This window comes from Adelges cooleyi, unplaced genomic scaffold, assembly GCF_023614345.1.
Source record: "Adelges cooleyi isolate 19-005CV unplaced genomic scaffold, UGA_ACOO_1.1 ACOO_flye_CR_arks_rails_tigmint_CR_PRNA_2, whole genome shotgun sequence".
Taxonomy (NCBI): Eukaryota; Metazoa; Arthropoda; class Insecta; order Hemiptera; family Adelgidae; genus Adelges; species Adelges cooleyi.
Window position 1 is genome coordinate 11,997,034 of NW_026095860.1, and position 26,201 is coordinate 12,023,234.

At 31.5% G+C, this 26,201-nt stretch overlaps 2 protein-coding genes across 2 annotated transcripts; both read right to left on the reverse strand.

The window, feature by feature from the left end:
- Window positions 1-976: 976 nt before the first annotated feature.
- Window positions 977-21,955, reverse strand: LOC126833864 (serine protease filzig-like). Its single transcript, XM_050565423.1, has 11 exons — window positions 21,373-21,955; window positions 17,805-17,986; window positions 17,494-17,615; window positions 13,527-13,721; window positions 13,308-13,440; window positions 12,915-13,042; window positions 12,708-12,836; window positions 10,701-11,073; window positions 3,331-3,545; window positions 2,861-3,057; window positions 977-1,144 (listed from the first exon to the last, which is right to left on the reverse strand). The coding sequence occupies exons 2-11, from the start codon at window positions 17,858-17,860 to the stop codon at window positions 977-979; spliced, it is 1,716 nt and encodes a 571-aa protein (XP_050421380.1). The 5' UTR covers window positions 17,861-17,986; window positions 21,373-21,955.
- A 432-nt stretch (window positions 21,956-22,387) lies between these two features.
- Window positions 22,388-25,866, reverse strand: LOC126833323 (26S proteasome non-ATPase regulatory subunit 4). The gene is made up of 7 exons (XM_050564586.1): window positions 25,702-25,866; window positions 25,079-25,219; window positions 24,899-25,010; window positions 24,655-24,810; window positions 24,363-24,581; window positions 24,188-24,302; window positions 22,388-23,029 (listed from the first exon to the last, which is right to left on the reverse strand). Exons 1-7 carry the CDS (start codon window positions 25,725-25,727, stop codon window positions 22,590-22,592), a joined length of 1,209 nt encoding a protein of 402 aa, XP_050420543.1. The 5' UTR covers window positions 25,728-25,866; the 3' UTR covers window positions 22,388-22,589.
- Window positions 25,867-26,201: the final 335 nt, after the last annotated feature.

A 26,201-nucleotide genomic window follows, 5' to 3' on the forward strand; every position in this document is an offset into this window, starting at 1 on the left:
TATTTTATAATCTCAGTACCTCGCTTTGCTTTATTGTTGACATTGCTGTTGAATTTCTCTGAAATTCTAAGATACTGTCAGAGATAATACACTCAAACTTCTCGACGGCAAACGGACTCCCATTGACTTAAATTAACATCGAATTTTACCTTAATCAAATATCAACAACCATGTGGAAATGACATGTAGTGTCATTAATATGCGCTGGTTAGTAGATGCTTTTGAAGTGTCTACCACAAACTTCACTTTAATTAGAATTCAGAGCGATTAATCTAGCAATGAACGTTTCTTGGAATAAGAGAGAAAAGCGAGGTAGTATCCGTCCATTACTTCAGTTCTGTTATTTTCACCCCCTATACTTCCCCAAATACTTTGAAGTAATCAGCCAGAGTTGAGGAATTTTCTGGCCTAGGTTCATAAATAAATGTTACCCTTTTTTTCTGGAAAAGCGATTCACCCATTTATCACCAATTTATTTGTTATTGCATATGTACTAATTGTAAAACTACATTTAGAAATTACAAAAAAAAAAAATAGTCTAGCTTATTTTTTTTAGAAACAGCAGATAGTAATCGAATTGAGTCGCTATGATTTACAATAGCTAACATAGTTGCTACTCTTGCTTATACAAAAGCGTTAACCCGAGGCGACTTTCCCCTCCCCCTCCCCTTCCTAAACAAGCCACTTTTGATGTTATGACCTTTGCGCGTTATCTCGTTTTCTCTCGGGATTTTGTATACATCTGTAGTGTATACATTTCTATTTTTTTGGATTTAGAAATATAACAGTTATAGGTATAAAAACAAGATGTTTTACAATATTATGGTTATTACAATTATTTCAACGATACATAGTTGATAAATAACAATTCATATACAGAGGGTATAAATATAAGAACTATTATTGGGCAACATATGTTTATATATATATTACAATAAAGTGTTAGTATCATAAATAAGTACACTTAAAAAAAAAATCACATTGATAAGCTCACGTCAATCCATTTGGTGTATTCGGATATTCTTGTATACAAATCCGGAAACGCCGGCCGTATGGCACATCCTGTCACACCGTAGCTGACCACACCGATCAAAACGTTTTGTCCCGTGTCACGTTGCATTGTCAAAGGACCCCCGCTGTCACCCTGTAAACAATCCAATATGTCTATGTATATATTTGAATATACAGGATTATTCATTTAAGTTGCAGTAATTTTTTCCTAAAAAATAATATTGTTTTGGCTAAAAAAAATGCTCAAATAAAATCTGTACTACATTTTATGATAATAAAAAGTAAAAAAAGAGCCACTTGTGTGATTAAATTTACCTATCAAGAGCAAAACGATGGGATGAAAACAATTAATTGGTCGATAATCAGTTTTGAATAAATATTTCTTGAGTCATTAGCATATTTTAATGGTATAAGCCGGAGTCGAGGTAGACCGTAATGTAATTAAATTTACTCTTCACTGGTTATCGGCCAGTCATTATTTTTATTACATCATTCTGCTCTCGGTAGATAATTAAATTATCCTTGTTGTTATTAGACTTTAAACGATTGCCCCTTAAGATAATATTTGGTGGCTAAATATTAAAAAAATACAATTGTTTGTATCGTTAAATACAATGTAGGCGTTCTATAAGAAACTTGTTTAGCTTCCATTATTGTTCCATTTAAAAAATCACTGTACCTTGAAATTAGGATAAGCACGTTATACTTTAAGACATGATGGTTTGTGCACGTTACAAGTTTACTTTTACTGGTTGTATTGTATTGTTACTATGTGGTTGTACTAAGAGAAATAACGACTTTGGGTTGTGGTGAGCTGTACAGTTTTAAGGAGATAATAAAATTTGTTTTTTTCTTAACTATATTTGGAAACACCGAACCGAGACGGCACGTGTTCAGAGTTATGGCGCTTGATACTCTAGGTAAGAGCGTGGAAAACTCAATAATAAAAAAATAATTACGACGACGAAGGTATACTGTATACGGTTAATTATAAATACTGCAGTATTATGCCGCTGAAATACCCGTAAAACTTTAATCTCTCGGGCTTGCCTAAGTTGTGTAATGTGTGTTTAATAATGATATAAACGCTTCGTGTTGTGTAGAGTATATAATATAATATACACTCAGCGATGCCCAACATGCGTTGGCAGCAAGTACGGCAACAAGTCTCTTTTTGTTTCATAAAATTCGTTTTTTTAACATGTTTCAAGCTTAGGTTGAAAATAAACGCTAAACAAGTGACTTTTTTTCACATTGGTACAGAATTGTACACTCTCCCTTAAACACTGAGAGTGCGTTTAAACAACTTGTACGTTGCAATTTGCATATTATATTATGCAACGGGCATTGTACGGGAAAAAAGGCTTAGCAAATATGCGTTGTTTGTAAAGTTTTTACTTTATTTTATTTACTTACACACTATTACAGAGAAAACACGGCGGGACGACGACACTGTTGACGGTTAGCGCGGTAAACTTACCCGATTAAAGTATGTGCTTAAGTCGAGCCCGTGACTTTGTAAGTACCTACTTCCGGACATCCGTAAGAAAAAAAAATCTGCTATTATTATTTTGGGTTTTACTTGTTCGTCGTTCGTGTCGAGCTTTTATTTTCATTTTAATCATTACACGGTACAACAACGAGTTAGACGTTTTGCCCTCATTATAATATGTAGAAAATATCTGGCGCGTTTTATTTTTTTTTAATACTTACCACGTTTAAAGTTGTTTTCCGTTCGTTACAAATAAAACAAAATATTATTTCGTGTTTTTTGCATTTGTATTCGATGTTTTACAAATGCTTTTCTATTTGTATACTTTGAATGTCTTATTGTTAGTAATATACATACGAAACAAGTCCCCTGCAGAGAAGGAGCCGCGGCGCACAACATTCCCAGTCCCACGTGGTCGCCGATAAGCCGAGCGCATTGGAAGTTGGACAGTACTTCGACGGTGAGCTTCTGAAGTATTGGGCTGGGATCGCCCATTGGGAACGACGTGATTCCCCATCCGATCACCGAACCTTTTTGTCCCACGTACGAATCGCCTTAGGGTACATAAACATTATTTTTATAAATAAAAAAATCATATGCAAAACAAATAAAACGCATTGTAATATGGTAAAAAGTTTCAAAAGCTGACATATTTTGTTTTTAACCTTTAAAATACCGCACTCTCTAATACTATTTCTGGCAAAAATGGTAAAAAATTATTCCAATTTTGCTCGCTAAAGGCGTTCGAGTTTGTTAATAAGTAGCATTTTCCTTGGACGGAGTAAAACAAATTTGTTTTCTTTATATTTGCAATATTGTTGACTCACCGCCTCCGTTTATGCATACGGGTTGCACGGTGATTCCCATTTCTACGGGTCTGTCGAGCCGCAGAAGAGCAATGTCGTTGGCCAACAGGAACGGATGGAAATGGGAATGGAAAATCACTTGGGAGACCGAACGCACCTGGTGATCCGTCTCGTTGTCCGAAGTCAAGTCGTAGTCGCCCAAGTGTATCATTAAGCTTTCGACGGGTGTGTCTCTCCTGTACAAAAAAAAAATAATAACAGTTATGATTAGTATATTTTGTCTTTGGCGTTTCCGCCAAATTTGACTGATATTCCCACAGAAACTCTTAAAAAAACTCAACTTAACATGAATATGTCTTATGGCTATGAAAAGGATGGAAAGGTTGAGAGGAAGAGACCGTGTTCAAGATACAATGTCTTTCAATGTATAGCTTCTAATTAATAATTCAGTTTTAGCGTTACCATATTGTCTTTTGTAAAACAAACCCTATTTAGCTTGTCATCCGAACCGTCGCAGTTGGCTTGACAAAACTAAAAGGTAAGGAATCCATAACACACTACCAAATCTACTGAGCCAAAACAAAACTTCAGGAGCATATAAAATTGATTTCAATTCTATAAACGTCAATTGAAGTTTCCGTTTGTATTAAACGAATGTAGCTAAAGTTGTAAATTATGATTTTTGAATTATGAATTTAAGACGTTCAGAGCTCTGCGCTCATTCTTTAAAAGTAAATGTACGCATTTAATTTACTGTGTAATGTGTTACTAAACAAAAATGAAGTACTTAAGTAAATAAATTAAGTACTAAGAGCTAACTATTTAAAGCGAATCGTAACGCAGTAGGTATAAAAAAAAGGCGTTGTAGTAAGCCGTATCAGCTCTTCATTAAATAATTTCTACCTCTAATAATTATTTTTACATTTTTTGTAAAAACTGTTTAGTCAGTTTCGTCGAAGGATAAAAACTAATTGTAGGTAAAAGTAAAAAAAAAAATGAAACATTTTTTAATAAGACATTAATCACTAATAATTATTTAAATAAACTTTAAATTTAATCGTATGACTTGCGAATATGTTATTTAAAATGTATTATAAATTTTAATACTAGTTAATACTTTGATTTTGGAGGATAATTTCATTTAAGTTATAATGGAAGATAAATTATTTATGTAAGAATAAAAAGGAGGTAACAAAATAGAAGTGCAACTCCTGTACAATAGCATCTTATCTCGACCAAAGTTATTCAATATTTCTGCCTTATCGCGTGACACCAATATTAATTTATTTCTGAAATATATTTTCTAAAAATATCAGCCTGTCATTATATGCCGTTTAAAAGTTTAAGCAGACAGAAACAAGTGGTATGGCCTGTATGCAAAATAAAACTTTTTTATTAATTTTGCATAAATTGTCCAACTTAAACGAATTGTTAATAATTTGGAAATAAAAGACCTACCGCGGGTACATAGTGATTCAATATTGTATATAAACTTTCAGTTGTAGCTATGTATATACATGTAGTCAAAGGCCAAAATTAAATTATTACTAAGAAAGTCAGTTAACTAAGAAATGTCCGTTAACTTACATAATTTCAAAATAAAAAACTTACAACAAACTTTACCTAACAGTAAAGTGGAAATATAATATCTAAATGAATTAGTGTATTCCACAAAATATATACATTACAATTCGCTTTTAAGAAAAACGGCTTAATTAAAATCTGTTTGTATACTTTTTGAGTATTTAAAACATTTACACAAACTGTACATACTTTATATAAATAGTATTAGTCGGTACAGCTAATGATAAGATTGAAACTGCCCACAATTGGGTTTGAACGTTTTTCGAATAAACATTTTTCAAACTCTGTCCATAGCTGTATCTTGTATTAGTATTCACTAAGTATAATATGATTTTTAAGACATAGGTCTTCCACGATGATCCATTTACCGTAAGGCACAAATTTTCTTTGAAAATTAATTCAATTTTCTAGTTTTTATTTTTAAAGACATTTTAGTTAATGATACTTAACAATATTATAAAAATTACAATTAAATATTTACCTTTTTTGTTTTTTTTCCAGAGTTCTAACTTTTGAAATTTATCTCAAAACGTTTATATATTTAATCAAATGTGTATGGTAATTTTCTGACAACTTTGACTGGTCAATAACTATTTTGGATTAATTACTTTTAAGGTTATTCAAGATAAAAATTAAAAACCGGAGAAGCGCTTAAGTGCGGTCGAGTAACGCGCGCAGATAAAAACAATAAAACACTCTACTCTTTCAAAACATTAAACTTTAATAACTTAAAAAATAATTATTCAACAGTGGTTAATCACTCAGTCAACATTTTTGGTAAATTATTCTTTAGTGAAAAAAGATAGTGAAGTATACACCGTAAATACATATATAAGTTTCAAAACTTGATAGAGCTTTGGAACTAAAACGTGCCCAAAAAAAAAAGTCTACAAGATTGTAATTATTTCCAAAGACAATGAAAGATTCTTGGGTTAAAAGGTTTACTCTGTATAATATGTGAAAATCTCGGCCGACTAGTTAAAGGGGGGGGGGACAGAAAAAATAACACTGTAAAACCATTAGCTTTCAAAGTTAAAATACGTTGGTACCTACTTTGTAAAATTCATGTAATATATTATGCATCAGTCTTATAATACATCCATGTATAAAAATAATAATATATGTATGTATGTTTGTGCAATATCTGTTTTAGTCTCTGAGCAAAAAAAAAAGAATAAATAAATATTACATGAACGTACTATAATGCCGCCGATGCATTTTAATTTGGAAAATGTTTCAAAACGACAGCTCTGACTTGACAAAGAGTGTGATGGTTCGCCGTTTTTTATTATACATATATATATTTATGAGATGATGTTCGAGGTTAGCCCGTCGTCAGGCAACAAATATAAAAATCCAAATGGAGAAGGTACAGTGAGTGGAATTTTTTAAAATAAATAAACTACAGCAGATGTACATAATTTACGGCAAAAGGTTTTGAATTTCCATTTTTTCCAACCGTTCTGTAAGTTGTGTGTACACGTTAGTTAAAAAGTCAAAATGTGAATTCCAACCGTTTTTGCTGCATATCAGATACATGTTTAAATTTGCCTCAGACATAATTGTTTTTAATTAATATTTGTAATAATAATAATAATATATAAATTATTCTATCGGAGGCGCGATGCCCCGCCCAGGGTAAGTGCCTTCATTAATATTTCATCAGAGGGCGGATTCGAAAAAAAGAATAAACCTTTACGGTTAAACGCACTTAGCGTTTTTGCCAATCTTAAAACAAAAGACAAAAACTTTTCGCCGGGTTTCGGTTACCTTGAAGTTGAATGATTACTTTGTATAATATTATACTTCTTTAGTATTGTATACTTCTTTAATAAAACATCCGGCATCATTGCGGGTACAATTAAAAAAATACTAAATACATCTTGAAAATATTCTTTTCAATATTGCATTTATAAAAATCATAATAGTCTTTGTAATTTTAAAAGTATGGAAAAAACCAAGTTTGCATTTTTTTAAATTAATCTTATTTATCACAATAAATAAATATTTATATATATATGTAGGGACAATGAGGGGGGAACTGTTACGGTCACATGGCTTCCCCTACAACGTAATTGGTAGCTGTTACTAATTAGATGTTTTAAATGTCAAACGATAGTGTATATATATGTTGTAAGGCTATGGTAAGTATTTTATATTTAATTTAATTTACTTGTTAACTAATTAAGAGGAGAATCGCGATATCGGTTAGAACACTCCGAATGAACACCGTTGAAAATAATTTCTCGGTTTGTTAAGACTTTAATTTTTACAGTGTTGTGTTTGTTAGAAAAGACCAAGCAGTTGTTTTTTTCCAAATTATTAAAATAATATGATCTGTATATACTTTATCGAATATTATGTACAACAAAGCGGCGCTTTTTATTATAATAATGCATATTAAAATGAAAGATGTTTGTATTCAAATGTTTACTGTACCCAGCTGTTTATACTGTACTTTTATAGCGAATAAATCAAATTATGGTAACGTTTGTGGAGCATGAATGCGTTTTTGAAATATCTTTTGGAACATAAAAAATAATGAAATTCTTTATTCTACGTTACACGCTGTTCGAACGGTATGCGAATATTGTATTTCATAAATACTCTCGAATAGAGTTCAAATTTAATAGAATCCAATTGAGTTTTTTTCGTTTTACATTTTTTTTATATCGTTTTCATTGTACACCGAATGTGTTATTGATTTTTTCCAGTTGATTTCTTTTTTCTTTATGTAGCAAATGCAGAAAACATTCAATTTACAAAAAAACGTTCCTACAGGGTTTCCGTGTAATGAAATAACACATTGACGTGACTGAAATCATGTCAATTACACTCTACTTAAAAGCCCATTTGTCTTATGACTTGGTTATAAAGGTCTCCACGATGAATCGTACGCGTCGGATATATTAAAAAAAAGGCACCCCACAACTAAGTAGAGTTTAGCCAACGACAAAATTCAAGTATTGTTGTTGAAACTTTTTGCGAATCATTTGATTTTAATGGACATTTTATAGTCAACAAAGCGGAGGATGCGAAACTTTTACTCTGAGAAAAATTGTTTTCAATATAAAATTAGAAAGAATTATTTTTTTTTTACAAAAAGAAATTCCAGTTATTTTGTTTTGGTTCATTTGAAATGATTAATTTTGTTCAAAACTCAAAAATACTTTTGAGTTTTGAACACAAAAGAAACACATTCAACCGCGAAACACTATTATTAATACATTACTACTACTATTAATATTATTTTTAGCAAATAAAATTTACTGTGAGGTCAACCTGTGTTCCACAATTTAGAATGTGGATAATCAATTAAAAAAGAACATTACTGTGTTCTAAAGAAGAAGATGTGTGGTATGACTTTATTCGATCAAATAAGGAATTAATGCATGAGAGGGAACTTGTGATTTGGCATCTGTCGTGGAGAAAATGCCAGAGAATAAATTTAAGTGGTTCAGGCATATTATGTAAATGTGGTTGTATAGAAATAAAAGAGATGAAGGTCAGATATGGTTGAACATAGTTCATAATAATGCGAAGATAACGATATGGCTGTTGAGTGTAAGTGTATAAGTAAATGGATTTCATTGGAGAATAAATCTATAAATAACTTAGTAGTCAAATTAGAAATCGAAGAATCTGTCGACGATTTGCACAGACTTACTATTTACAAGAACAAACATTGTATACAAAAAAAAAAGAAAATTAAGTCTGATATTTTTACCCTCCTGTCCACTTGTTATGGAGCTAATAATTATAACTGTTTGCGTAGGGATTTATTTGTTTAAATTAAAAAAAATGTCTGATTCGACAGTCGTTTGTTATATTTTTTATTTACCCTTCGTCAGAACTTTTTTTTATGTATAGTAAAACAAAAATAAAACCAAACTAGTAATTCAAACCGGAGTTCTGGTCGGAAATTGGTTCTCGTGTTGAATTTCATTTTTAACCAAATCTAATTAAACTTCACTCGGTGCCTAAGAAAACCTATTTTAAACGCTTACAAACGGTGTTCCCAAACTCTGTTTATACTATGTGTTGTATACATTCTGCTGGCCTGCGCCGGTTAATATACATATTTCAGGAGCAATGTCTTCCTAGCTGTACATGACACTTGCTGTATAAGACGTCCGAAATTAAACGTTTTTAGTGGCCTCACCATTCGACGTTGATCGTAGTAAAAATTAAGATGTAGCTCTTTGCCAAAGGCGCTTTATTACATAAACAGCCGACGACGGCCGTGCCATTACTTTTTGTGACTTGGCAACATTACCCGGTTAACGGTTAATACCGCTAATCGTACGTTTGAGTCATAAAATTGTGTACCGCATGTGTTTGGAATACACACACACACCGGTTGGCAATCATACTCTGCCGGTAACTTTGAACTTGGCAAACTTGTTCTGCAAGCACCGAGGCTCGAACTTTGCATGCCGGGGTTTTAAAAAGCCATTTCTCTCTGCTCTTACTTCTACCACATTATAATGGGCACACGCGGGCCCGGGAATAAAGCAAGCAGGCAGTAGTTCAATTTTCTTAACTTTCCAGACAAAGCAAAATAGAGATCAACTTGTAAAACTTAAAAATAGTTATAGGCTTTACAGATACAAAAAAATAACAAACAACACACGTTATTGTAAAACTAATACTTTCTCAACTCCTCGTCGAAGCTAAGATATTCGAATGAAGTATTTTTTTCAATTCTTTTGAAAGTGCACAGCTTACTATCTATAAAAAAAAACGAGTAAGACATTTACAGTTCACTGTACTGCGGATTTTCCAAGACTTTTTTAGTTTCTTACGACAAATGTAAAAGTTTACTTGAATAGGAATACATCCGATTGAAAAGACTAAAGAGGAATAAGTCTGTTTACTTATATTATCAATGATGAAATTATATTTAACTTTTTATCATTTTGCGTCACGGGTAGCATAGCAATGAACACTTATTTTTAGTATTTTTACTTTTTTTTTTGACAAAATGATGTTAAGAACAAACTTGCACGATAAAAATGTGTTTTCATTTTTTAAATTTCTCAGTCAAAAAGATTATGATAAATAGAAGTTGTTATCATGTTTCCGTAGGAAATAACGAGCCGCTTTTTATAGTATGTTGATCGCACCATTCAATTTCCATTAGACACCCCAAGAAAAAAATATAAAACACATCCCTAGTGTCCTATACATAAGACAAGTGAACCTGAAAGAGTTAGGGTGAGTTCGTATTTTTTGTTTTGTCAGTCATAGCAATTTATCAATTATTTTTGTCTGGTAAAAAGAATACCTCCGAAAAAACATTGTAGAAAAATGTGTTACAGTGACGTCCCATGAGGAGGGAATGGGGAAAGGACAATGAGGGTTAGTATGTTGATAAGAGTAAATTTATAATCTCTGGAGAACTGATGAGATACACAAAGTCAGCTAATCTCCTGTCCCCCTTGTAGTCCAAGCTGGAAGTATGCTAAAACTGGAGTCTGGAGAGATATATTGACATGAATATGTCTAATGGATGAAGGTTTGATGAAAATTTTCGTCATGAGGTAAACCTAACCTTCCCGATAGTGATAAGAAACAGCTGATAAAGGATTAGCGATAAATGACAGCTGATATTGGCTTCTGATACGAGACAGACAATAAGAGGCCAGTGACAAATTGTGAGAAGGGTAGGAGATGATAGATAGGAGGGAAATTGGCGCGGTTTATCAGTTATATTAAGATGTCTTCTAATAGCTGGTGTACCATAAGACATATTCATGATCCAATGTTTTTCCTTCAAGGGATAATATGAAATTTTAAGTACTAACGTCATAACGCAATGGGCGGCGGTCAGCACGAATCTGTCGTTGATGAGAGCTCCGCCACAGAAGAACAACCCGTCCAAGGCGATGGCCGCCAGCCACGGGTATTCGCCCATCTCCGCATCGGCCCCACCGATGATCCTGCGGTTGTGGTGGAAAACATTGCCGCCGTTGTGCTCTTGTCGCATATGAGCTTTGGTGCTCTGGTAATAGTAAGTGTTCAATATGGGCTCGGGATAACTCCACCAGACGTCGCCGGTCGAAGCTGAACGTTGGTGCCTCGAATCTCCACCAATTCCAATGTCTTCGTCGTCGCAACGGCTGGGCGACGGGGTTAGGTGCGAAGAGTCGTCACTAGACATTCCACAATCGACCGCTTCTGAAAAACAAAACCGTGTTTTCAATTTTTAACTTCAATCCGCGAAAGTATGAACAGTGGAGAAAAGTGATTGAAGGGAAAGGTCTGAGGATTAGTAGGAGTAAAACAATGGCAATCTTGTTTGATTTTGGAAAAAGTTATTGGGGCAAGACAGGTAACGTAGATGGGTGATGATGAAGTGTGTGAGGTTGATAGATTCAAGTACTTAGGATTAATAGTACAAAACAATGGCGGGTATGAGGAGGACGTGAAATATATATGGGTAAATTGTGGATGGAGCGGAGAGGAGCGTCAGGTGTTTTGTGTGACAGGAGGTTGCCTATAAGGTTTAAAGATAAGTTTTAGACTACAGTAGACAAGAAAACTGAACAGAGAATGAGTGTAGCGGAGATGAGAATACTAAGATGGATGAGTGGTGACTATGGAGGATAGAAAATAAGAAATAAATATATCAGGGGAGTCTAGCAGTTGCAACGATTGTGAGAAAAATAAGAGAAAATAGGTTGAGATGGTTCGGTAATGTGAGAGTTGTAATGAAGATGAATGTATAGAGAAAGAGGAAGACCGAAAAAAAGATGGATAACCGGAATAGAGAGTGATATAAGAATAGCTAGGGTGATTGAACGACAAGTAGGCGATCGAGCTCTATGGAGGTGTAGGAGTAGGGTGGCCGATCCCATGTAGTTGAGAGTGTAAGGCGAAGATGATGAAGAAGAAGAAGATTATACAATGTACAATTGTGAGTTAACAGTTCGTCAGAAGCGAGGAACTTAATCTTTAAAACGGTACTTGGTTTATCGATTTTGGTCAAGTATGAAGTGAGAAAAAGGCATGTTGACAACAGAAATAATAGAGATATGATTGCGGGCTAACGTAATGAACCTTCGACTGTATTTTTCGTTGTTTTTTGAAGTATTTCAATAGTAGAACCGTAAAATAATTTTACTGCACCTGACATTTAGAACCCAGCAAAGTAAAAGGATACTGCGTTAAATTAGTTCATGTACTTTGGGCACAAAAAAAAGTGAGATGACGTCCTATTTTTAGAATACAACACAACCACCACCGCAGCTGGTTTTACGGTTAAACGCGAGCAATAACCTGAGCGGGGACGGGCGGTGAAATCGGTTAGGAAATAATAATTCTGCTAACGTTAATCTCCAGGGAATGCGTCTGCGAGTTTCCGGGCCGTTTGGTTTATTGTGCAAATGCCTGGGAATCATAAATCACAGTAACGATATTGTACAAGGATTAAATTTAGAGGCAAATTCAACAAACTTCAACACAAGTCAACGCGTTGGATGTATTGGCCGCCGGTATGTTCTCTCCTAGTGTAAAGCGCAATTTCATTAGCCTGTCAGTTTGGGTTTACCAATCATGTCAAAATGTGTAATCGATAACAACATGACTGGATTATAATACCTGCCGGTCAAGTCTGATGTACAAATACAAATGGAAAGATAACAAACCGTGTCCAAAGACCACTATAAAAGTTAATAATTCGATTTGAACAACTACTATTGTCCTCCCTCAAAGTAAATTTAATTTGCTTTTTCTCGACAAATATTGCGTTTACCACCGCAATATATAGTATAATGCCTGACTTATGTCATCGCGAATATTGACGGTATTACCTTTGAACGGTTGAATTTCGGAGCATCCTATCTGCGACACTTTTATTAGCCAAAAGTTGGCCGGTTCACTTTGGACGACTAGTGCGATTTTTAGCGGTTTCACTTGATTCGGTTTAACTGCTACAACGGCTGAAAGAAAACGTTTATTGAACAACGTTAACTCGATTGGGGGATGAAAGATGTATTATAGCAAATATATATACTTACTGCTGTAGCCGGTCAAAGGTCCGCATTGTCCTGTGGTAGGGCCGTCGTTGGAGTTGAGTATGTAGACCTGGTCGATGTCACACACGCCTCCGATTTTCCTGGCCAGCTCCACGTGTTCGTAGTCGACGCTTAGAACGACATATTATTATAATATAATTAATATTTTTGTTTCATAGGTACTGCGGCATTCCGATCAATGTATCTGATCTAAATTTGCATAACGCGTTTACGGTGCACAATCTTCGCCCAAAACAAATTTTCCGGTGGCCGACCATAACACCACGTATAAATAGTAATGACCAATTTTAGCATAACACTTAACTCGAATAGATAGTCGTTATGGTGCCGTGGAAAAATATGTAAAATAATAATATAATATGTATGTTTGCTTACCGAACCGCGCAAGTGTCTTTCTGGACTAGAACGTCGTAGTCGCAAGCCAAACTGCCAGAATCCATTTTGGGTCCTTCGGGCGACTGCAGGTAAGTGACTTTTTCGCCGGACACGTCGCCGCACGTCAGCAAGTCTTGTTGATGAAGGAAAACACATTTAAAAAAAACACATATATATATATTTGTATCGTATACTTGGACCTTTTTCCACGGCACTCACATGTACAGCAAATCAGATTGGTCGACCCGTTGCACGGTATGCCGGCTTGTCCTCCGTTTTTGAAACACGATTCGGCCGGCACACACAGCCCCTGCATTTTGTTGCCGGACTGACACTTTGTCGGGTTGCACACTTCGGTGGTCAACACCAAAGGGCTCTTGTCGACTTGAATGTTTTCGCCCGTGTCTGCGTCCACTGTTAACACATTTTTTAAATATAATAATATCATGCAGAGAGTCTAAAATCATTATCGTTAGCCGCTATACACAGTTACACACACATAATAATAATAATTAAGTGCGTGAGCGCGTGCACGGTCACGGGCTTCGGGTAACACGGCCGTTACAACATTATGTTTTGTCAGTGAAATATATTATATAGTGTGCACACAGTCGTCAGATTAATCCCGATCGCGTCCTTTGCCATACTCCAAAGGCTTACACTACACGACCTACCCGGAGACCCGAGGTCCGCTGAGCTTACAGGGAAATATCATACTATATATTGTACATAATACACGGTCGTGCAAAACTTTTGGCCAGGACCAAGTTCTCTGTGAACCAATATATTTCACATAATATGTATTGTGTATGTAGGACCTACTCTTTCTAATATATGCACGGATGATCAATCAACTTTCAGTTAGCACAAGCAACTTTTATAACTCTGACACTAAAATAGAAAAAAATCACAGCATAGTGCGGAAAAGTACGGGTTTTTTAAATTTAAATAAAGGATATCAACGGGAAACCGCTATAAATTTTCTTCCCCGGGACACGACTCTTGTTAAAAAAAACAAAATTTGTAAATCAACCTATAAGGTATTTAATAAAAAATGATATCTGTAATTTTCCCCTTTTTATAAATTTCTTTTAAAAAAAAATTCGGGATAATTGTAAATGTTATAATTCTACAATGGGTCTACATTCAGTCTAACTTTCAGACCTTCTACTCTCAAAACTAACAACTGCGCTAAAAAAAGTGAAATAAAGAAAAATATTCTACCCCTTCTAGGGGAAGGATATTTGATAACTTTTTTTATTTGTAAATGTATATAGTTAGTAATATGTTCTAAGAAAATATCCTGCAAATTTGGAATTAATTCTACTATTTTTACAAAAGTTATTGCACGCCATATTTTTCAGTAGAAAAGTGTACATATATTTTGGGTGTTTTTTGTCGATTTAAATGTGGAAGGGGTGAATTTTGTTTGCATTTTTTACCAAATAAAATACCTTTCGACTACGATTTCTGATCTTTGGACTCGCTATATATGAAAAATCCATCCAGCGATTAAAGTATATATTTTGAGTCATTACATAAAAATCAAGAAAATAAAAATACATTGTTGTCAAAACAATACCTTCTCAGCTCCACATCGAAGCTAAAATCCGAATAAAAAAACTATAACTGAGAATATTGTTTTAAATTAACTATGAGCTAAACTATAATTTAGCCAACATTTCTATTCTTCTTTGTGTAGTTAAATCAAATTCAAAATACGACTACATTCCTACAGTGTGAAGGGAACTTAAAATTATTGGTTTTGTCTTATAAGTTATGTCTTAAAAGTTAAACTATACGGTCTCCGAAAAATGTTAAAATTAATAAAAAGTGTAAAATATTCAAACTACGTATACATATGTTGTTGGATTTCTCAAAAGACCAAAAACTAATAAATATAAATAAGTTATAATTATTTTGTATATGTATCAAGTAATTAAAAAACTTACTAGACCATGTACCTCTGGTTTTGTCAATGCGGTCTAGTTGTCACTGTGACACTACTTACTCAGCAATTTGCATATGTTAATATTTTCTAAACTTTTAGGTCTGACAGAAACATTATAAAAATAGAATTTAATTACTGGTTTAAAAATAATTTATATGATATAATTTTAGATATTTATGTCGTTACACGGTGTTTCCTTTCCAAACATTATATAAATACATTTAGTGTCAATTTATTTGGTAAAAATTATTAAAATATTTCAAAAATGTACTATTTTTGTGTGCATTTTAACAATGTATGACCAAATTAATTCGTTTACGGATTACACCGTAATAAATGATATACTACCAATTTAAATATGTTTAGATGTATATTATATATTATGTACACAGTGTTAACTAGAACATTGCTACAGAATGAGTTTAAAACGAAGATGATAAATATAAATTTGGTTCAACTGTAAATTGTTATGAATGAAACGTGAACAATAATTCAAATGCGTTTAATTCACTATCGCGGTACAGTTCGTTCGAAGCAAACCGACAATATGGTATTTGTATTTTAAATTGATATTTATATTGAATATTAATGGAATGGAATTTACAATAGCATTATTTGAACTGGAATCGTGTGGTCGTTGAATTATTTCATACTCGGGTTAATAAAATAAATAATTAATTTTCTGCGTTTGTTGGAATAATGAAGTATTGTTTGTGTGACACTTCTATATGGGTGTGTGTGACTATTGCAGATTGCTATGATTCAGATTCGTGTATTTATTTAGCGTTATTGAAAAATATCAATTAACGAATAAAACATAATATTAAAAGTCGTTCAATTTTGTACCGAGTGTGGTTTTGAAAATCATTCATCATTGATGTTATTAAAGTGAAAACATTGAATTATTTCCAGAAATTGCATACGTACAACAATTATTAATCTTATGTTGGCGTACACTCTCGTTTTAAATGTACAATTCATTTTTAATTAGTTTAACGACTAGCGTGTCGTTGTTCAAATAGCTGTTGATGATTATTAAAACATTAACTTTTTTTTTTAATTTTATTTTCACCGTCGACATTAAAAATAATTTTTAATTACTGCCGCTGTTCGCCGAATATATTCTTTTGTATTAAATACCTATTACATAAACCCATAGGCTATGATACCCTACTAATGTATACCTAGACATGAGATTTCCTTTGGAAAAACAATTGAATAATTATTGTATAATAGAAAAACTGAATTATAGTATTAAATATTATAACCTTTTTTCCCTATATATAACCTATATATATATATATGATGTATATTATAAATATATATATATAATATGTATATATTTATAATATACATCATATAATAACATTTATTGGGATTAGCTATTTTAAGTGTAATCAATGTCGAATGGCCAAGTATGTTATTATTATAATAATACGTTTTATTAAGTAAGTAAATAAGTACACAATACATAATATGAATTATAGGTATACCCGGGGCAAGGGGGGAGGCTAGAGCGTACTTGCCCCCCCCTATAATGAAAAAGTGCGGTAAGATTGTTGCTGTCAAATTGTCATTTACTTTTTTCGAAGCAGGTATATGAGGTTTAAATTATAAATGTATTTGACTGCCAGTTTTATATAATAACTAAATAATATTGTTACAGAGTTCTGGTGAAATTTAATACTCTATAATACCGAATATTATCTCATGGCGATCACTCAAATTGATTCAGCAAATATTTTATATATACGTATATATTAAACAGGTCCCAGCTATTTTATATATATATATTGTGTTTTAATTACTATTTTGTGTCGAAAATAAATATAGCAAATAAGACCTCGTTAAAGGGGTAATATCGTTTTTGAAAACTTAATCAAAGCCAACTGTAATAAAAAAAATATATATATTATGTAATAAAACTTTAATTATTTTAGTGTTTGGCTTATAATATTATCGTGCAATATAGTATTTATGATGATATCATTAAATGAAATTGACGTTATTATACTATGAATATGAATATGTTATTAATAATTGGAAATTTGAGTTACACAACAGTTATTTTATACAGTTAACAAAGACCTAAACGTAATTATGTACTTCTTACAGGTATACTGTAAATAGATACACCAAAGTTCATCTGTTTTGCCTGTCCCCCACGTTTTTATGCGGTATTATCTGAAGAATTTAATCGTTTATATAAAAAAACAAATCACTTTAAAACGTTACCTTCGTTTCCGGTGGACCTTATGAATTCTATGTCGGAATTCCTCTGATGTCGCATTATGTAAGCTGTGGCATTGTACAGGGTCATCGGCATCGAGCTGAAGTCGATCGCGTTAGCCCGGACGCTTTGAAGAAATAGAAAAAAAAAACAAACGGTTAAGTACAGTAATAAAAAATGAAATACAAAAGGCCGTATTTGTTTTTTTTTTTGGCCGTTTGCGGCAACCATAGCTACTTGAAATTTAAGGGAAGCAAACTATAGGTAAAACTCTGCTACTATAAATGATTTCATATAGGGTATTTTGTTGTTTTACCTGTAAAGCCAACAGAAACAGGTATAGAAAGCTGCAATACGAACGCGAGTCTCCATGATGGTCCTGTGACTGAAGACGAAACTTCAAGACGGTCTCGGTGTTTGCACAAATCTTTATATTTTTACTAAGTGGTCATAAGTGAAAAAGAGCGCAATTATTCGGTCACGCTCTCATTCGGTCCACTGTAATTTATGTGTAACAATTTTAGACGTAGGCATAACACATCAACAAGTCTATCCTTTTTGGTACACTTGTACAACTTGTATTACTAGGACCCATCATAAATTTAACTTCACTATTGTTTCACCGGCACTTATAGTTATTTATGATTCCAGATGTGTGATTTTCCACATTTTTTGGAGGGTTTCTTTAGTAAAAAAAAAAGTCTAATTTCGAAAAATTGTTATCTTATAGTTCCAATCTAGATTTGTGTGTGATTTATATCTAAATACACATCATTGTTAAAACAATATAAGTATAGGTACCTACTATTTAAATTTATTTACTTGAGATATACTCGAATAATATACAGTTTTTTTTGTTGTACTTGTCCATGACTATAGTTTTTGTTATATTTGTTGAAAATGATATTACTCTATTGAATAATGGAAAATCAAATCATTTTAAAATTTTATTTAGTTCATCATTTAGTAGGATGAATTTTTGGTTAGCCATCTGAAGCAAACAACAATAAATGGATTTATACCTTTCATGGTTTACTTAAAACAGTATGAATGTATTTCAATTTATATCTATTTTATAAAATATGGCTGTGGATAAGTAAGTAATACGTTTATACAACAATCAAATAATACAGGGATTTGCTGCACTGAATAATATTATTACTATACAGGGTGTTCCAACATGAAAGGTAAGTAATAGGTGATTGAACATCTGGGGGACCCCCAAATAAGCCCCTCGTTTTCATTTTTTTGATAAGTAAAAAATTAAAGATTTCGACAGTTAAGTAAAAAAATAATGACTTAAAAATAAAAAAAATTATTCTTTGTTATTCAGTGCAAAAATCTCACCTTAAAAGAGGGGTCACATCATTTTCAGTCCTTTTTGGCCCCTAACTCAAAAAATGATAAGAGAAAAATGATTAGAGACCAGAAATAAATGATAAGTGATAAAAGATAAATGCTAAGACATAATTGATGAGAGAGAAAAGAAAATAAATAATTGGTAAGAGATGAATTATGAGAGATTAGAGATAAATAATTAGAAATAAGAGATAAGAAATAAATAATAATATATTAGTGATAAGAGATAAATGATTAGAGACTAGAGGTAAGAAAAAAATGATAAGAGAAGAGTTATGGGCTGAAAAAGACTGAAAATGATGTGACCCCTCTTTCAAGGTGAGCTTAACTGTCGAAATCTTCAATTTTTGACTTATCGAAAAAATGAAAACGGGGTGCTTATTTAGGGGTCCCCCAGATGTTCAATCACCTATTACTTACCTTTCATGCTGGAACACCCGTATATAATTGTCCAGATTTAAAAACCTAAAAGACATTTTATTTAACCGTTTGTCATTCTGTGCTCTTTAAACGTTTTTATAAGCACTGCACAAGTTTCTTTAATACTTTATGGGATTGATTTTTTTTTTTAAATTAAAATAAAAAATATACAGCTATCTAAATATTATTTTATTATGGTTTGATTTATTGATAGTCATTCAAGTTCAGGGCTATAGACTCATCACATTGACGCCCCCGCGTTAACAAAATGCTATACATTATGCGACTTTAACAAGTGTTCCATAAATAAATATTTGTTTCACATAAAAGTTTTTTTATTCAATTGTAAGGGCTATAAATATACAAGCACACGGTATAGTAGAATCATAATTAGTTTCGAAAATTCAAACTGAATACGGCATTCTCATCTGCGATAATACGTTTATCATAGGTAAGTAAATTCCTTCCAGTAGATTTTTTTGAAAATTACACTGCATGTCTATCAACATGAAAAAAATGTTCTGAATTTTTTTTGTAATTTATTTTCATTATTTTGGCTACTGTCGTAAAAAGTGATTTGTGTTTTGACACCAGTTTTTTTATAGTATCTTCGCTCATCAAAAAAAAAATCAGTTTCTTATGTAAAATAATGTCAGCTTTTTGAAAAAAATTATTAATATTATTAATAATCTAAAGAGTAGTTTTTTTTCACGTTGCCCAAATTTTGAGAATTTATCTTGTATTTCTTTTATAAGGCTAAGAAAATTGTACATAAATTATGTAAATTTCTAATTGGGATCTCCATAAAAACAAAAACAAAATAGGTAAAAAATATAGAAAAGTTGAAAAAAAACGGAAAATTATCTTATTTTTACACATAATTTTTTCAAATATTTTGAATACTGTGGTTGTTTTTATTTCGTTTTCTCACTTCAAAATCTGCAAAACTTGGGCGTTGTAAAAATGACTTCAAGAAAACCGAATTTACTGTTTGCTACGCAATTTATAAAACGGTAAATTTTATTTTTCAGTAAAGCAGGAAAATGAAATTCATTAATATTGCATTAGGTGTGATATATATTGCAGTATGTATGCTTGCATTAGGCAGTATCAACGCGGAAGCGGCCGGTAAATGTAAGTTAAGAAACAATTTATCTATTATAAGTTGTGTTACCAATTTATTTACTTACACCGTAAACAATATATTATAAAAACGGTCTTTTTTATTTTCAATTTTACTTTACTTTTGTTTTTTTAATTACATTTATCATACGATAACCTTTAAATCTACTTTGTTGTTAAGAGGGTAAAGCTATTTATTTTTTCTAAAGCATTTGAATCAACCAAACATTTTGATTTTGTTAATAATAATGTAATTATATAATGTTTCGATTATTTGTGTCACTATATAATAAAACATATTGAAAAAAGTTGTTTTAAATTTCTTTTAAGTGCAAAGAATTTGTTATAACATTTTTAAAATTAAATAATTCCATCTTTGGTTTTCTCAAATCGGATTAATGTTTTAAGAAGCAAAAAAATGTATTTATAAAATACATTTTTTTGTTTTCAATAACTGGCTATTATTGAATACCGCTTTTATTTAAAGTGGTTTATTAATTTCTGTACAAAAAAAAATTTACATTATACTTTGTTTTCGATGTAGATTAATATTATGTACAACTGATATGTTTTTGTTTTAGATATTCCACTGAAGGCCAAAATTAACTGAGCTACGGCAATGTGTGCACACAAATGGATACATGCATTATGATTTCAAAATTAACAGAAAACTAGTAATAAAATAAATGTAATATTCATGTCTTTAAAACTTTAACACAATAAATGTTTTAAAACGAATATAATTTGCGTTTTTATAAATGTCAAATATTCTTTTATAAATATCTTATATTAAATTTTAGTTAGCACGGTTAGCACTTTTATACTAATTCAATATCTAGATCCATGGTCGAAAAACATCTGTTAAATAACACTATAACTATTATGGAACAAATTTTGGTCAGAGTAGCATGAAATATGAAATCAAAAGAGATGTAAGCTTTTATTATTATATTAGTATAATAAAATATATTTTATTGTCTTACTTTTATAAGTACTATAAGTGGGTACCGGCTAATTTTATGTTGTTTGATTTTGTTTTCATTCACTTAAATCATTGAACAATATTGTGATATTCAAATTATTGTCAGTGGAACCACAAACGTTTTAAGAATTTAAATAAAACACAAGACGAGTTAGATGAAACTTGAATGCGACGTATAAAACAAAAGGCATCGCTCAGTGACTTAACTCATTATGGATTTACAGAACACTTTATACTAAAATACTCGTGTGGGCGAAGCTCTAGCAGATAATTTCACAACAAAAATGTAATACTGGACATCACAACTCATCCGGCCCTCGAAATTTTGTGGTTAGATATTCCATCGAAAATTAATATAATCATTAAATAGTATGTATATTTATATTATTTTGAATACTAATTAACGGTTTTTTAGATTATGCGAGCAAATAAATTAAAAAACACTATTATCTTCTGTACTATGTTAACTATAGTCTTATCAATCTTTGCTTATAACTACAATATTAAATAACGTTAAATTGTTATTATTACATTTAAATTTATGTAATTAGGTATTTTTATAGTTTGTAGTATGTCATGTCGAACAGAACACTAAATTTACTGTTTAAATAAACAGTTGCTTTTTACTAATTAAATTTTTCAAAGCTAAATACTTTAAATATTATTTAATATTTTACTTTTAATATTGACATACTTTAAAAATCTAGATAAAAAAGAATTGTTGATATTTGAATATATTATTTGTTTAAAAATGTGAAGTAAGCCAAATTTTAGCACATATTATTACAAGATATTGTTCTTCAAAAAATCTTTTTCTACAAACTCTATTATATTGTGTATTACTACAGTGTTTATTAGCAACATTATATCTTATCAAGACAAAAATAGTTAATTTATCCAAGTATTTTTATACTATTTTTCATTATTATATTATAATCAATTTTAATTTTAAACTCATAATTTACAGGTGTAAACACATGAAAAACAGTGTTCAACAATTATTAAATATAAATATATATAATAAAACATGGTTTCTCATTTATTTTTATTTTTATTCACTTACGATGGTTGAAATTCAAATCGAGAAAGTCATTTAGAGTATTAATTGAAATACAATCGTAATTTTAGGCTAGTTATTCAGTTGAATAGTAATTAAAAAAAAAAGATATAATTATAAAAGAAAAATATGTTGTTTAATATAAGAATAAAATGTATAATTTATTTTTTAGAACTCTTATCCTTATCGGTTTTCTGATCTTTATCCTTCGCGTCCTTGCTAACAAGTCCGACAGCTTGACGTACGGCGTCGCTCTGCGGGTCGACACCGGGGAGATTTTCCAATACACTTTGTATGAAATCAGGATCGTTCATTACTTCTGTGTAATCTTCTTCGACTTCCATCGCTTCCTCTTTGGGTTTGGCAGCGGCACTGGACGATGCTTTATCTTCGGTAGCCGATTCTTGCATGGACATTTGCATTGCCAAGGCAATCTGTTCTTCTTCTGTCATATTGTTAAAGTCGACATGAGCACTTGCTGGGACACTGGCAGCGGCGCCGACAGCTGCAGCTGGTCCTTCTTGCACGACCATTGGTTCGTCTTCGCCAGTTTCCATGGACATTGCTAAAGCACGTTCCAACAACGCCTCTTCAGTTGGAGCTGAAACATAATCACAAATTAAAAAAAAATTTATATTAAGTGATCTAATCAAATAAGTTGGTAAAAAAAATTTTCTTGTACATTTTATTTTATTTATTCAAAAGGTTATTATTATAGCGTTGGAAATTGTAAATTCAACAAAAAAGTTTCCACATTTCGCAAAGAGCCTAAGATTTTTTATGAAGTATGATGTAGTGTTTGCACACAATTAATTATAACGGCTCGGAGTGATATTAAGTTTGAGATTTTCTAGTTAGCCGAGAAAAGAGTTAACAGTTTTGCTCACGTTACATTAATGTCTGTTAAAAAAATAATTTCTCTATAAATGATTTGGATGGTAGTGTATAAAACTTAAGTTCATAACAACATATACTATGATGTTCAGCTCAACTACGTAAGTACAAAAAAAAATGTCTGGGACTTTTTTAAAAAATACACATAACAGTCGACATAAAATACTTCTTGTAGCAAATGTTCGATTGTCATTAAACGCCCCAACTTAAATTGACGATCGGAATGAGCCGATATCAACATTTTGGTGATATTGCCAATTTTAGTTTATCAGATATAGTTTATTTTTTTTCAAACAAATATTTCACCTGACATTAAGTAATGGATTTTTACTAATATAATGCTATTTCAGTAAGACTAGCTTTTGTTTTTAATTTTTTTTTTAATTTGTAGTTTAAATTGTTAATTAATGCAAGCAATATTGGCTTAGAAAAATACTGAATACAATTATGCAGTAGAATTTATACAATATAAAAAACGTTTATAAAAATAATAATATTTGACAGAAAACGTATTAAGACTTCAGTTAAAGCAGTGTTGTAAGTTATTTGAGTAAATATAATGTAAATTATTTGCGTATTTAAATATATATATATAGTAAACTATCTATTTATCAGTTAAATATAAGCAATTTATCATCAAAGTTAAGCGTTTAACATAACCGAGTGAGTTTTTATAAATAAATGTTGTCCAAAATAAAAAATTATATTTTTAAGTTGTCCATTTTCTAGTTTTCAATTTTATATTATTGTTCTGTACATTGTTTACTTATTGTAAAATTGTGTATTCTTTAATTATACATATTCATAATAATCTTACGAAATATAATTTACCTAAAAAAATAATGACTACATATTGTATTCTTACTTTCGGTAATTGTAGCTGGACGAGCCGCCGAAACTTCCCCCCCAGATGAAGTTTGACCTCGACGAGCCTCTTGTTCCTGTCTGGCTCTTTGTTCTTCCATTGAAACACGCAAAGCCTATAGAACAGTACATAATTTATATATTACATCATATGACCTATGCATTTGATCAATTACCAAAGCCAACTCGGGATCTTCATTAGGATCAACTCCAAACTCGTAACCTGATCCGCCAAGTCCAGCTCCGCCAGCACCGTCTTCTCCTTGAATAACTGGAGACGACACCAACGCTTCAGAAAAGTGCGATCCAGGAGGGACAGCAATGAGATGACTACCTCCGCCATCTTTGCCATTCAGAGTGTTGACAAATGCCGTCAAAACGTCAGAATTTTCAGCCTAAATAAACAAAGCGTAGTTTTAGCAAGTCCTAAAACAACATTGTAATTGAATTGTTTTAGTTATTTTTTACTTCTTCGCCAAATGAGACAACGTCAACCATAACTTTTTCTTTTTTAAGCCTTTTTGCTAATTTTATCATTTCTTTTTCATCTAACCCAACAGGACTACCAATGAATGCAATAATACGCATCTTATGGTTTTTACCTTGGCGATGCTTCAACGCTAACTATAAAAACGAAAACAATTTTAACCATAAATAATAATATAATATAGTATAACAAAAAATAATTATAGATAATAATATTTTGTAATACATGTGCGATTCTGATGCCAGTCGAGAAATTTATATCACCATTAGGTTGGACCTGATGCAACTTAGACAGTATGCGACCGACATCGGCTGTTAAAGTAGCTAATACACGTACGCTAAAATTTTAAATAAATTACATTTGATTATTTATTTAGTGAATTTCTTCATTAATAAAGTGTCATACTTCGCTAAAGTCAAAAGTCCGACATTGTTTTCAGGATTTGCACGTGTCTTAGAAAGACATACCAAGTTCACAGCATCTTGCTGTGCTTGAAGACGTGTTGGTACGAAATCACCATTGCGCATGTAATCACTATTGTCAACACTGTAAAAAAATGAATTAGTTTTATTATTTTATGCAAGTATACTAGTCATAACTAATAAAATTACACTAAAATTGAGTTTAAATATATTTGATGTGCACTCAAAAAGAGTCGACTGTCAATGCATCACAAGAGCTTTAAAAACATTGTGATAAAAGTGATATCTATTATATGTTATTGATGAGTTGACTATTATTTGTATATAAATAATATTATATGGTCTGAGAAGATCAGAGTCATTAAAAATTTTACAGTAGTTTTAACTTGTTTTATTGTAAATCCATACGTATTATATATATTTAAAATGATAGAAAAAAAAAAAATTTGACACCCAATTATTAAAAATACAATAATACTGATGATGTGAAACTTATGTTTAAATAGCCATTTTACAGGACCAAAACTATGACACACCAACTTTATTGAACAGCTATTCTAACATTATCACTAAATAATAATTATACAAAATATAATTTATTCTTACCATATCATGGTACTCTCGAGAACCATTTTGTTGAAGTTTCCACAAACTTTATGTAAAACAAAATAAACTTAATAGCAGCTGTAACTTGTAAGAACAATATTATAATTTATAGATGATTTTTAACATAATATAGGTACTCAGATAAATTGCTAACTCATTCAAGTCGTCGGAGCATTGTATGTGATAACACAAAATCTGAATGATAACGTTCAGTGTAGCCAACCGCGCTACACAGCATTGAACACAATAGCATTATGATCCACTCAGCTGGACGCCGTGTATAAAAAAAAAGTATACAGCTATGATCTTGTTATGAACATTATAATAAAGGTAGCCGAATCGGTTTTTAAATAGATTTTTGTAAAAATTTAAATTATGTCTATTGATTTAAATTTAGTCTGACGTTTTTATTTATTCATTTTTTTTATGTATAGACCCACTATTATTTATTTAACCGCTTGACCGATTTTTCATGTAGCAAGTTTATATAGGTAGATCAG

Coding starts and splice junctions, on each gene's coding strand:
- LOC126833323 (XM_050564586.1), bottom strand. CDS start 25,727: ATGGTTCTCGAGAGTACCATGATATG. Junction 25,220..25,701: donor CTCGAGAGTACCATGATATG/GTAAGAATAAAT, acceptor ATTTTTTTACAG/TGTTGACAATAGTGATTACA. Junction 24,582..24,654: donor TTGTCTCATTTGGCGAAGAA/GTAAAAAATAAC, acceptor TTGTTTATTTAG/GCTGAAAATTCTGACGTTTT.
- LOC126833864 (XM_050565423.1), bottom strand. CDS start 17,860: ATGGAGACTCGCGTTCGTATTGCAGCTTTCTATACCTGTTTCTGTTGG. Junction 13,043..13,307: donor AAAGACACTTGCGCGGTTCG/GTAAGCAAACAT, acceptor TGTCGTTCTAAG/CGTCGACTACGAACACGTGG. Junction 11,074..12,707: donor CGAAATTCAACCGTTCAAAG/GTAATACCGTCA, acceptor TTTGTTTTTCAG/AAGCGGTCGATTGTGGAATG.